The 13,908-nt window shown below is 36.1% G+C and overlaps 1 protein-coding gene across 4 annotated transcripts; it reads left to right on the top strand.

Annotated features, from left to right (window-relative positions):
* The first annotated feature begins 160 nt into the window (after window positions 1-160).
* On the top strand, window positions 161-12,204 carry LOC107606272 (Tetratricopeptide repeat (TPR)-like superfamily protein). 4 transcript variants are annotated; one of them, XM_016308308.3, is made up of 20 exons: window positions 182-352; window positions 490-564; window positions 847-966; window positions 1,071-1,111; window positions 1,331-1,438; window positions 1,712-1,923; window positions 2,734-4,583; window positions 6,051-6,257; window positions 6,369-7,028; window positions 7,133-7,368; window positions 7,488-7,698; window positions 7,832-7,987; window positions 8,430-8,587; window positions 8,666-8,858; window positions 9,059-9,441; window positions 9,830-10,010; window positions 10,206-10,432; window positions 10,529-11,192; window positions 11,464-11,533; window positions 11,748-12,204. In XM_016308308.3, the coding sequence occupies exons 1-20, from the start codon at window positions 350-352 to the stop codon at window positions 11,975-11,977; spliced, it is 5,985 nt and encodes a 1,994-aa protein (XP_016163794.1). In that variant the 5' UTR covers window positions 182-349; the 3' UTR covers window positions 11,978-12,204. The 4 variants fall into 4 exon arrangements, with proteins under 4 accessions (XP_016163795.1, XP_016163794.1, XP_088349039.1 ...); XM_088492913.1 differs by having other exon boundaries at window positions 7,488-7,702; window positions 7,836-7,987; XM_016308309.3 differs by lacking the exon at window positions 1,331-1,438 and having other exon boundaries at window positions 161-352.
* Window positions 12,205-13,908: the final 1,704 nt, after the last annotated feature.

Here is a 13,908-nt window from a genome sequence, read left to right as displayed (position 1 = left end):
TATGGTGTGAAATTTCATTCAATAGCTCACTTTTTTTTTGCTGGTTACATGCTGGCCAGAATTTAACAAAATTGCTGTCCCTAAACTTTTCCTTTTTGTATTTCTAAAATAATGATAAAAAAACAGAAAATGACAAAAAAGCAAGAATCCCTAAAACGATGTCGTTTCTTAAACGGTTGAAGGGCCGTTCTGAGAGCGCGCCCGCTCTCCCTCGCTTACAAGCTAAAACAACCGGAAACGGAGAGAGAAAAAAAATTCGAAAGCTAAGACTGAAATCGAAGCTTGGAACCCTAAAAAATTGATGATCTAACAGTGACAAACTAACATTTTGCATTTCTGAACATTGAATATGGTACATGCATTTTCGTCTTTATCGTGTCGTTACTGCGATAGCTTCTACGTTTCTCACCAGCTTCGTCTTCAATGAAATGCTAAGTTTTCGATTTGGAATCTGATAAGAGCTCCTTTTTTTTTTCCTTTTCTTCTTAGTTCTCAATTGCAGCTATCAATGATACTGACCCGAAAGCTAAATGGGAGCCACTAGCTCCTACCAAAGAAGCTCAGGCATGTTCCTTTTTACTTAACTTCTATGATAAATGGTTATGGCATTATATTGGAAATTCAGTTTAGGGTTCAGTGACTAGGGTTCTTCATAATCTTAGTAGCATTGAGGTAGTAATGTTCCGTGGCTTGTTGTTCATGTGCTTTTTTTAAAAAAAAAAATTATAATCATTGTTACTGTTTGAAAATCTAGGGTTATGAAATTGTGATCGACATATCCGAGTGTCTCAAGTGCTGCATAGCATTATTCATTCAGCATCATTTTTCTTTTCCCTGCTGTTTCAGGAATTTCATCTGACTCAAACTTATCATGATGGGTTACTCAAGTTACAATCTAAAGACTACCAAAAGGCTCGCGAGTTATTAGAATCAGTACTTAAAGATCCTCTTTTAGCTAATGCACAGGTTTTGGATTTCACCTAGTGCATATATTTTTTGTTCCATGGTTGTATACACTTTCGTTTTAAATTGGAAGTACAATGATCTAATGGTGTATTTTCTGTCATCAGGTGGATAGCAGTGTCAGTGATAGTCATCTTTTGCAACTAAGGTTTTGTTCTTGACTCTATTATGTATTGTATTCTATCTCATGTTGTGTTTTCAATTGTTCTGTAATTGTATTCTCATATAAACCTCCTCTTTCAACATTTAGTCTGTTAGAGTGACATTGGGCACGAGTATATTGCAATGAGTTCCTTTGCCATGGGTTAAGGGCTCACCATGATTATGATATTCTGATAATTTTGTTACTTTATGCATTTTGACAAAGTGCATGGGTGGTGGATGTTAGTCATAAAACCACTGTGGGTCTTCGTAAAAATGGTTGCATAGCCTCACACAACAAAAGCAAAGGTTGGCAATCCCCATCAACAGATGAGTATGAACTATTTGCATAGCTTCATACATAGGCATAATTTTGACTTTTTTAGATTGTGCTTTCCAAGTGCTTGGCCAGGGTTGCTTGATGTGGATTTCGAGGCCCTATGTGACTTGTGTAATACATGTCTACAAATGTCTTGTGTCATTCATGTTGCAGTTCTCTATGCAACTGGGTTTTTGGCCTCCCACGTGCTTATATTATTCTTATTCTCTTCTGAACAATATTCTTCTTTAAGTATATGTGACTGTTAGCTATTGATTTTCTCCACAGATTTTTGGCACTGAAGAACCTTGCCACTGTATTTCTTCAGCTAGGTTCTGCACATTATGAGAATGCTCTGCACTGTTATCTTCAAGCTGTCGAGATTGATTCAAAAGATTCTGTTGTCTGGAACCAGCTGGGAACATTGTCATGCTCAATGAACTTACTGAGTATTTCCCGTTGGGCATTTGAGCAAGGCCTCATGTGTAGCCCCAATAACTGTAAGCACTTGTATATTTTTAATTATGTCCATTGGTTGGGGTTTTATTTGTTGAGCTCTCATTAGTATTTCCCGGCTGTGAAATTCAGAGTTTGTTTCCCTTCTGTATGATCTTTGTCCTTCAATTGAGTGTATCCTTCAGTCTCTTTGTTCTGCAGTGTTCAAATGCATTATGGACAATAGAACTACTTTTGGTTTTTTATTTCCTTCTCAGTTGGCATCAAATATGAAATTAATATCTGGAGAAATGTGAAATGCTATTCAGCAAGAAGTAATTTTTCATTTATTCTGACTGAATGGACATCAGGGAGAATTTATGTTACGTATTTGACATTATTTTACAAGGATTAACCACTCCAACCATAACGTTTAAACATAGCTCAACTTTGTTCCTTTTTTGGAGGTTAATTTGTAATTATACACTCAAGTAATTTCTATTTAACCCTACCAAAACATAAATAAGTAGAGGAGTCCGAATGCACAAGGCTCCTACAGTTACGGGATATTAGGTCAGGCATTGACGCCCTTTTACCCCTTTAAGCACCATGACTATCATGTCTCAAGTTTGAAATTTTACTACGATGTGAAGATCACCCTCTTACTCAAGCAAAACTAGTTATTTCAAAATTGGTGAGGTAGTTATTTCTTATAATAAGATTTTTGCTCTGAAAGTTCTTTTCAAATCACATTCTTTTCAATAGTAATTCAGTGCATGTCATCCCCTCCAAATATGTACATATTACATAGAGCGTAATGCACATATTACATATGTATATGTCTTCGTGATCTTTTGCCCTTGATGTAACTACAGGGAATTGCATGGAAAAGCTTTTGGAAGTTCTTATTGCTATTGGCGATGAGGTTGCTTGCTTGTCTGTCACTGAGTTGATTTTGAGGCACTGGCCATCACATTCTCGTGCATTGCATGTTAAAAATACCATTGAAGAGTCAGAACCATTGCCATTTGCTCCCAGAGGCATAGACAAACTTGAACCAAAACATGTGCGCCTCAAATTTCCGGATAAGAGAAAAGCTAGTAATGAGAATGCAGATGAGGGTGTTGCATTCAAAAAGCCAAACCAGAACAGAGAACTGCAGCTGACAGAAGCTTCCTGGGTGGCTTTGGCTGATGCCCTGCTGGAAATCCTACAAAGTTCTGATGTAAACCCTGAAAAATTGTGCATCTCTCCGGATGTTAGACTAAGCATAAGCTTACCTTGTTTGGAAGCTGCTATGAATACCGTGGAAGGGGTAGGGCCCTGTGGTGAAAGCAGTGCTTCGCGTGATGGTAACATAGAAAGGCCAAGTGCTAAAGGTAAAGAAGCAAATATCCAAGAAGAACAACCACATGAAAGGCGAAGTTCTCGACTAGAAAGGCTGCGTAGTCGTAAACCAGGGAAAGAAGAATCAGATTCTTGTGGCAAGGACCGGGCAAAGGTTGTCATTCAATACTTAGAGCCATTCATTGATCGTGGATTGGGTAGTCCAGATATTGTTGATAGTGATAACTGTGCATTATCCTATTCAGTAAATTCTGAAAATAATAATGTTTGTGCATTTCTATTACAAACTTCAAAAAATTACGGTGCTTATCATATGGGGCACTTGCTTTTGGAAGAGGTTGCAAGACAAGGCCTCCTATATCAAGATGCTTTTGTCAAATTTCTTGAGTTAGAAAGGTTGACACGGCATTGGGGAATGGAACGAACTGCTGAATGTAGTCTTTTTCTTGCCGAGTTGTATCATGACTTTGGATTATGCTCCTCCCCTGGTTCTAAACAATCAGAATATATGTCAGAGACATCTTATCATCTCTGTAAGATCATAGAGTCTGTAGCTCTAGATTATCCATTTCACTTGAAACATGCCTTGAATGAAGATGAAGGTTTGCTTGGTAGTTTCCAAGGGATGGATAGAATATCAGTTGATACCTCTAATGAGAGCAATTCAGACAGCTCATTTCTGATGGAGAATAGTGCATTTTGGGTTCGATTCTTCTGGCTAAGTGGGAGAATGTCTGTTTTTGATGGTAACAGGGCAAAAGGTTGTGAAGAATTTTGTATTTCTTTGTCACTTTTGGCAAAGCGGGAAACTATGGAAGATTCTCCATGTTCAGTCCGTCGTATGCATTGCAAGGCCGTAAAAGAGCTGAACATTGATAGAGTTCTTTACGAGATCAATATATTAAAGGTCAATTTCTTGATGGAAAATTCTGTCATTGAGTTGATGGAACAAGAAAAGTATTTGGAGTGTATATCATTGCTCTCTCCACTTCTATTCTCCACACAGGATGTCTACATTGATGCATTTTCTCTTACAGTGCCAGATAAAAAAGATGAAAAAATAACTTCCATTGAACTAATGGCTTTAGATGTTCTAATAGAAGCATGTCAGAAGATAGAGCCAATGGATGTAGAAATGTATTTCAATTGCCACTATAAAAAGCTGAAAATACTTATGGCAATAATGGGATTAAATAAATGTATGACATCATTTAAATTTTCTGATCAAACTATTGACTTAGTGGTATCTCCTAATTTTGAGATTGATTCAAATGAAAGTTCAACCAAGCATTGTAGTCACTTGGTTGCACAGGAAGTGAAGGCACTCTCTGATTGTATTTCTCAAGTGAAGAAAGTTATTGACCATCGTGGAGATTCTGTAAGTATATATCATTCTCATTAGTTTAGGATTCTAAGCTGTGATAGCCATGAAGCAAGTTTCTGAGAAAAATATTCTCACTGTTCACCCAGGATTAAGTTTATGAACTACAAATGTAATTAAGTTTCCTTCATGTTCACAGCAACATCTAGATATTGTCAACATGGTAAAACATTTCTCATTGCATGTAAAAACCAAAAGGTTGTACTTCATTGTTGTGTATGGTCATGATTTTCTTTCCCCTGTAGTGAGAGATTTCTTGTGTTAGATTCAAGGAGACTGATTGGCTCTGCTTTACATTTTATCCTTTTGGGTATATATGATGGTTTTGGTTATAATTTTTCTATTCCATGGAGTGTTTCTTCTCTGAAATTATTTTTCTCCTACCAAATCTGAAGAAAAAAAATAAGGACAGAAGTTACTTTTGGAGCTTTGTTCTCCCGCTTATCTTGTTCTTTTCCTCTAATATGTATTTCTTTTGTTCCGTATGGAATTCGAAAGAAAAAAAGGGGTCTGATTCTTTGATTTGGAATTATTTACTGGAGACTGTTAATTATCAACTGAATCTTTTTAGGTTTTCCTTTTGTATTCCTCCTCTTAGAGAGTCTTTTAAACCTACCTCACAGTGCTGTTAGTTATCCAAATTATCAGCTTGTTTTCACTCAGTAACATTTGGGGTTTATAACAATTGGATTTCATAACGTTATTCAGGATTTGGTTTTTGCTTTATGTTTTGAAATGGTTTTGTTGATACAGACATCCATTTATTGGACTCTTTTAAGGGAAAGATACAGAACTTTGTCTGCACAGCAGTTTTGCGACCCTGTTGCTCTTTCTCCTACTATAGCAGGAAGTACTTATTTACGCAAGAGTAGAAAATCCCCATCAGTTGGCTACGTGCACTTTGGTCCTGTTACTTTAAAAATGTGCAAAATAGTAATGACCTAAGTGCACATAACTCAAAGTTGCGGGAGTTCTGTAAACTTTTTCCTAATTATTTAATTGTTTGATGTACTAATCAGTCGTCAATATTTAGTAACATTTTCACTGTGCAACAATTTAAGGTCTTCCAACATTTGTAAGCAATTTTTGCTGTCCAAACTGTGTGAGTATATGTCAAATTAACATGAGCTGCTGCCTTGAGATGACGGTCAATCAATGCTTTAATCTCATCTATGGAACTGGGCCCATCTAGTGGGACAAGACTTCGACATTGTGTCATTCCTGATGCAATATTCTAATTTCTCTTTTATACGTCATTCATTTTCTTTTCTCTTCAGTTATGGAGGATATCTTATTATCCTAAATGTTGCATTTTTCTCATTTTCTATTTAAAAAATAAAATTAGCCGCAATATGTGTTATGTGAAATCTGGTTCACATAGCCTGGTTTTAGTCATGACACATTTTCATATTTAACTATCAAATATCACTTGTAGTGAAACCATTAATGTTCTTATGCTGGCAGGATGGCCTTACAGTTCCAACAAACAGCATTTTCCAAATGCAGTCTCTATTATTGTTAATCATGAGATATGTTGCAAACTTACTTGTCTGTAACAAAGCCTCTGAACCAGTACATTCTGATGAAGAAGAAAACAACTATTTTGTTGATGCAGCCGTTGTTTTCTGCAAACTCCAGCATCTCAGCCCAGCTACACCTATCAAAACTCAAGTGAGCTATCCTGTGGAAAAAAAATTACTTTCAATGATTTGGTTGTATTATGGTTTTTTCTTTTGGGTAATTAAAAACATCTCTTTACTCTTTTCTGAACCCTTAACTCAGGTTGATTTAATTGTTGCAACGCATGACTTGCTTGCTGAGTATGGACTGTGCTGTGTCGGTGAAGGTGGAAAAGGTGAAGAAGGAACATTTCTTAGATTTGCAATAAAGCATCTCTTGTCCTTGGATATGAAGCTTAAGTCCAGCTTTAACTATCTAAATAAAGAATCCGTGCAATGTGAAGAGGTATCCAGGAATAGTCTTGTAAATTCATCTGCAGAAGATTCAAAGTCAGATATATTAGATGTCCAGATGGATTGGACAAAAATAGGAGAACTAAATTCTGGGAAGGAGGTTTCTGAAGGAACAATATCAGAAAGGATTGCATCTTGCCGAGTTCAAGAAAAAGACAGTAAGGAAATGGTGTGTGAAGATCATGGAGGGGCTGGGACTGACAGCAGTTTCAGTAAGGTTGAAAATCCAAGCAATCTATTGATTGATGGGAATGAACTTTCAGAAGATGAAATGGAGGAACTTGAGTCAAAAATTGACAGTGCCTTAGATCAATGCTTTTTCTGTTTATATGGATTGAATCTAAGATCTGATTCATCATATGATGATGATATAGTGATGCACAAAAATACAAGCCGGGGAGATTATCAGACCAAAGAACAATGTGCTGATGTTTTCAAGTATGTACTTCCCTATGCAAAGGCATCTTCTGTGAGTGCTCTCTATCTCTAATTTCTGTGGCTCAGTTTGTTTGCAGAATGTTGTATAGAACTTTGTTTCTGATTTTGTTTTGCTAAAAATTTTGTATTTACAAGAGGACTGGATTGGTCAAACTACGTAGAGTTTTAAGAGCCATCAGGAAGCACTTTATGCTGCCACCAGAGGACCTGTTGTTAGGAAACCTGATAGATAAGTTCTTAGATGATCCGAATGTTTGTGAAGATAAACTCTCAGGTGATGCTGGATCTGATGGATTTCTTGAAGCTATAACAAGGATTATGTTTCCTGATAAGGGAGGACTTGTACAGTACAACACAACATTATTGAAGAGGTAAACATTTATAAAGTACTGTTATGCTAAACCAGTCTCTTCTATATTTTATGCCATGTATCCATGATATTCCCTGCCTCTAGCTTCTTAGGGTTAAACCAAAGTGTATTTGTTTTCAGGTCTGAGCCATATTTGGAGGTCTACTGTAACTTATATTATTTCTTAGCTCTATCTGAGGAAATGAGTGCTACAGATAAATGGCCTGGATTTGTTCTCACCAAGGAAGGAGAAGAGTTTGTTGAACAAAATGCAAAGCTCTTTAAATATGATCTCATGTTCAATCCTCTACGTTTTGAAAGCTGGCAGCGACTTGGGAATATTTACGATGAGGCAAGTTAGAAATAATAATTGGTTCACTAAACTGTAAACCCTGAAAATTCTGCAACAGGCAACCCTTTTTTTTTATTTCAACATATGTTGCCATATATGGTTTTATGAATGTTTCTTGATTGTACTGAGCCAGGAAGTAGATTTGTTGCTAAATGATGGCAGCAAGCATGTAAATGTTGTGGCATGGCGGAAGAATCCTACTTTATCCAGTAGAGTGGAAACAAGCCGAAGGAGGAGTAGACGGTGCCTGCTAATGAGTTTAGCTTTGGCTAAGACCTCTGCGCAACAGGTTTTACATTCTTTGTATTTACGCTTTTTAGTTTTTAAGTGGGAGATGAAGCCTATTATAATTTCCGTTTCCTGGAGGAGCATAGTTCCTGTCCTGGGGTATTACTCTCTTGGTTAATCCAAAACAAAACTTAAGAAAAGGAAAGAATTTCTATGGAAAAAAAGGTTCCTTCCACATGTTATATTCATGGTAAATCAAGATTATGGCAGTCGTTGTTCATGCTAGCTACGCGGTTCCATTGAATTTCTGAAAATATTGAAGAATGAAGTTTACAAAAAAATTATCTTTTATGCTGTGATATCTCCAACATACAAGTGCTTATGGATTTGCAAAATTGTATGCGTGCGGTGTTTATTTAACCCTAACCATACTCTTAGAATCTTTTTAAATGTTGAATCATATTGATTATGTTTGTAACTTTTTCTGTGAACGTGTTGTCCAGTGTGAGATACATGAGTTACTGGCACTGGTATACTATGACAGCCTTCAGAATGTAGTGCCATTTTATGATCAGAGATCTGTTTTGCCCTTAAAGGATGCAGCATGGAAGATCTTTTGCAAGAATTCAATGAGACATTTCAAGAAAGCATTCATGCTGAAGTATACATTCTTTGCCCATGGATTATTGTGTGTCTCTTTGGTTCTTTCGTGGTGTTTATGATTGATTTCTTTGTGCAGGCAAGATTGGTTGCATGCATTTTACTTGGGTAAACTCAGCGAAAAGCTTGGATATTCACATGAAACTGCATTAACGTATTATAGCAAAGCCATTGCTTTGAACACATCAGCTGTTGATCCTGTGTATAGGATGCATGCCTCACGTTTGAAGCTGCTGATGAAGTGTGGAAAACATAATTTGGAGATTTTTAAGGTTTTTATTTTTGTTCCCTTTTCTGACCACTAAACTCTATTTTGGTATGTTTTGTTTTATTGCTATTATGTATTTATTCTTGTTCATCAATTTTTTTTTTCAAGATATTTTTGTGCTTTCAACTGTAATCGTTAATTTTTAAGTTAGGAAGGGAATCTGGTGCACCTAATCTTAATTGGCAACACTTTGGTCTCTGGCAGGTTCTTTCATCACACTCGTTTGATCAATCTGTAAAAGATGCTGTCATGAGTATCCTTTGTGATGTGGATAGCTCATTATCAAATGAAAAGGAGAGAAGCATTAAGGCCAATTCTCTAGAAATTAACAATGAAGGGTTGCTCAAATTGGAGACTGCATGGTCTTTGCTTTATAGTGATTGCCTTTCGGCCCTCGAAACCTGTGTGGAGGGAGATCTCAAACATTTTCATAAGGCCAGATACATATTAGCTCAGGGGCTTTATAAAAGAGGTGAGAGCGGTGATACAGAGAGAGCAAAGGATCAGCTTTCTTTCTGCTTCAAATCTTCACGCTCATCCTTTACAATAAATATGTGGGAAATTGATAGCACGGTTAAAAAAGGAAGGTACGGTTTTATTATTACTCCTTTATTGTTAACTTACTGCAAGTTTGAACTTGAACAAAATGGAATTTTACCACACACGATTCAAGGTTCATACAATGGATGATTTTGAAGTATGAATGACTATTACATTGAACATGCTGTTTAAAACAATCTTTTGAATATTTTAAAGATGTGATTTCTTGGAAGGATTCTCTTTCTTTTACTCCCCAATTGGAAAGAAATCATACCCAAATTGTCGTGTAACTTTAGGGTTTCCTTGTTCAATAAAAATAAGCATTGGATATGAGTATGACTTGTTTATTGTTACACTATGAAGGAGCAAGGATATAGCAATATTGTCAACAACATAGTAGTAACCCTAATCTATGTTCAATTTTACAATATTCAGGCGCAAGGCACCAGGATCAGCTGGGAACAAAAAATCCCTTGAGGTTAACTTGCCAGAAAGTTCGCGAAAATTCATTACTTGCATTCGAAAGTATGTGCTGTTTTATCTCAAACTATTGGAAGAGACTGGAGATAGATGTACTCTTGAACGTGCATATGTTTTTCTTCGAGGAGATAAGCGGGTAAATCACAAAGAGCTTGATTTACTGCTTAAACTGAAGTTACGATTTGACTTATGCATATTCACTTTATATTTGAGAATTGTTTTAGATTTTGATTTGTAGAATTGCTGCTGTTATTTCTGCATTCTTTGTTTTTTGATCTGATAGATTCATATCCTGGTTGTGTTTATATATTGGCTTCCACCATATATGCAGTTTTCACTATGCATTGAAGATATTGTACCAGTGGCCATTGGAAGATATTTGAAAGCCCTGGTTTCAGCTATGGGCCATTCTCAGACTTTAAGCTCTGGTCCAGTATGTTCTGACAATGTGCTAGAAAAAATGTTTGCTTTGTTCATGGAGCAAGGGAGCTTATGGCCAGAAATATGCAGCTTGCCTGAAATTGAGAGCCCAGATACATCAGAGAGTATCATATACGGGTAATAAAATGTTGAACAACAATGACCGTCCTTAAGCATAAATGCTGAACATTATTTTCAATGAAAAAGCTTATTCAAATCTTCTAATCTTTTCAGATATCTGCATGAACACATTGTATCATTGGAGAAAAATGGAAAACTGGAAACCCTTGAAGCAATAAATGAGAAGATTAGGAAACGATTTAAGAATCCTAAGTTCTCAAATAGTAGTTGTGCAAAAGTATGCAGGCATTCTTCTGTTGCTTGGTGTCGAACTCTTATATATAATTTGGCACAAATTACTCCAATATCATGTGAATTCCCGAATAGAATTCAAGTTCAGAATTCAACAGATGGTGGGATGGATAATGGCCAACTGCTCTGTATTGACTTGCAACCGCACGAATTATGGAGTACAACTTTTGAAGATCCAACTCATTTGGAAAAAATTGAAACAAAATGGATCGCGATTTTATCAAAAATAAAGAATATAGTGATCAACAAAGTTTCCGATGAAAATTTGGAAACTGCAAACACTTTGCTCCGGGCTTGCTACAATTTTTACCGGGAGAGTTCTTCTGTGGTGCTTTCCTCTGGGCTCAACTCTTATTTGATCCCATACCAATTAGCAGCAGAGACCCCATTAAACCCTAATATGAGTGGGATTGAAGCACTTGATCTGAGCATCCCTAGGAAGCTTCTTTTGTGGGCATATGCTCTACTGCACGGACGATATGCAAATATCTCCTTTGTTGTAAAGCATTGTGAAGAATTCACAAAGGTAGGCTAACTGAATTTCTCTGCTGGAGTTGTTTGACGCTCGACATTCGAGTGTTCCTAATTGACCTTGGATTTACACCGTACAGTATGAATTAGGAGTACTTCTCCACGGGACAGTGGGGAATTATGCAGTACTTCTATGGCTATTGTTGTCTTGTATATTTAAAGGATTAAGAATCTTTTCTTTCATGTTTAGTTGACAATGTCAGACATTATCCTGAAGTAAGAGAATCATTTGACCGCCATTCCTAACTTGTATTTCTTTTTTGCAGTCAAAGATGAAAAGAGGAAGTGGAACTTCACCCGGAATTTCAAACTCACCTGCTGCCTCGACTCTTCCAGGTTATTTTGTCCTCGACAATAATGTTATTTAGGCCAGAGTTTAGTGCCACTCATTATTGTCTATCGCCACATCTTTTCATGATATTTTTCTACCCTACATCGTGATTATATACTCCCATTATTTTAGACATACTGATCTAAGGAAAAATAAGTGTAGTGTAAATACACATAGAAAGCGATGATTTTTAATGATACTACTACATGCTTGTTGTAGGTAGCAGCAGAAGTGTACAAAATTCTGCAGGATGTAGTGATGTTGATTCTACCCAAGTCACAGCAGTCGGGTCTGGTTCTTTGCCTGGCAGCAATACAACGAACTTCGTGAGTTCCGATGAGATTCAAAAGAATCTCTTTGCTTTTCCATCCCACCTGCATCAAAATACCACTAATGATGCAGAAAGAACCAATTTGACAGCTCGAGAAGGAGATGCAGATGGAAATTGATTTTGTACAAAATTACGAGGCACATCTCATAATAGCCGCCTGACTTCTGCGCTCTGCCAATAGGGCTTGAAGATGTAGATACTAGATAGTAGTTGTAAATCTTGGTGTGTTATATAAAAGATTCAGCAAAATGTAAATAGGATTCTAGTTGAGATGTTAAAACTGCGCAATATGCAACGAATAGCTCTGATTTCTCCCTTCTTTTATTCATTTATTTATTTTTGAATTAGGTTGTTAGTCTAAGCGCAACACAAGGTTATGGGGTAACGGTCAAATTCGTCTTAGGACTACTAGGTGTATTGTGGTGTCACTTGATGAGTCACATCATCAAATTTTGATACCATTGGTAACGGTAGGACTAAAATGACTAATTTAAAATTTTTGAAAGACGAATTTGATTAAAAAAAAATTTGGAAACTAATTTAAAGAATAAGTGATCTTTCGAGAGCTAATTTAATTATTTACTCACAAGGGTTTTTTTTTTTTGGTCAATAGATTGAATAACTCCTAATCTTAAGTACTTAAGATGAATTGGACAATTTCCAATTTTAGATACACATCATATATCCACACATTCCTCACATTTACCAAATTTTTTCTCCTCAATAAGACTTGAGCTTGAGACTTTTGAGGTGGAGAGAGAAAAATATGCCATGTGAGCTAAGGTTTATTGGCACAAGGTTATTTTACCTACATGTACATTTGCCTACACTTTTGATGGGAGACCCAAGGTATATTTTTCAATTTTGTTCTAGAAAGTCTGGAAGAAAATCAAACGATGAATAGGGAGGTTCTATCAAAGCAGTGAAAGAGTTTCCAATTAAATTAAGTGGCGCAGGCTGATCATAATTATTTAATGGGATGCTTCTAGATTCCAAATGGACATTTTGAGGGATGGTTCGGAAGAGATCCATTTGTAATCCAAAGAATGGGGGGATTGATTGTTTAGATTCAGGATTCATGTGGTTTTAATCAAGCACTTCTGGCAGAGGTTTCTTTTCTTTTATTTTTTTTCACTTTTCACTGTATCTTTCAGTCTGGTTAGCCAATGATTAATCTGTTACAAATTGGAGCTCTATTTAAGGGTGTTGTTGACCAATGAGTTGTCACATGCACAAGACGAAATTTAAATGTCCGATACTTAAGCGAATTAGTGAGCTAATTATTAGAGCAACTCAAGTTAGTTTGGCGATAAGGTTATTAGAGAAACCGTTTCTTCCCTTGTTAAAAAATGGATGGATCTTATACTTTTCATGTTGCCGAGCGAGGCTCAAGCTATGTTTGCAAACTCATTCACGGATGTTTATCTAAAAAGACAGTTTGCTTCTGGTCATTCATTTAGTATATTGATGGGAAACCCATGCATGCAGTGGAGAATGGGAAGCCAGAGAACCAATGGAGATTCACATCCATTTTGAGAATATTAAGTTACGCTTTCAATATTACCAGCTTGCTTATCGGTGGGTTAGGCCCTGTTGGGGTTTTAAATTGATTGATGATATCTTCAGTGCTGTTGGCTTCTTGTTAGAAACATAATAGTTTGCATGTCAATTTAACTCATAAAATATTTTGATATTACAATTTTAAATAACTCAATCAATTTACAAAATTTCTATTATATTTATCGATTTTACGATATAAATCTTATTACAATATCATCTTTTATATACCTATTTTACTTTTAAAATTTCACCTAAAGTATTAATTTTAAACCAATAATTTTGACAATTAATGTTTGAACATTTTATCAAAAGAGATGTACATTTTAAACTTGTTACGTGGAACCTATAAAACATTTCTTTCCCTTCCGAATATTTATCACAATTATTCCGAAAGAGTCTTATTAGCTAGTGCCCAACAAATATTACGAGTAGAAAATTTGAATCGAAAACTAATATCCTTAGGACATTCTTTAACTAAATCCTTATCAA

The sequence above is a fragment of the Arachis ipaensis genome, chromosome B7 (genome assembly GCF_059453495.1).
Source record: "Arachis ipaensis isolate K30076 ecotype BB chromosome B7, ASM5945349v1, whole genome shotgun sequence".
Classification (NCBI taxonomy): domain Eukaryota; kingdom Viridiplantae; phylum Streptophyta; class Magnoliopsida; order Fabales; family Fabaceae; genus Arachis; species Arachis ipaensis.
The sequence above is the reverse complement of the archived record's forward strand: the minus strand, read 5'-3'. Positions and strand labels throughout refer to the sequence as shown.

What these genes read in the sequence shown, in the direction of transcription:
- LOC107606272 (XM_016308308.3), top strand. An exon ending in CCTATGCAAAGGCATCTTCT is followed by an intron (nt 7,029 to 7,132) that starts GTGAGTGCTCTC and finishes TGTATTTACAAG; the next exon opens with AGGACTGGATTGGTCAAACT. An exon ending in AGCACGGTTAAAAAAGGAAG is followed by an intron (nt 9,442 to 9,829) that starts GTACGGTTTTAT and finishes TACAATATTCAG; the next exon opens with GCGCAAGGCACCAGGATCAG.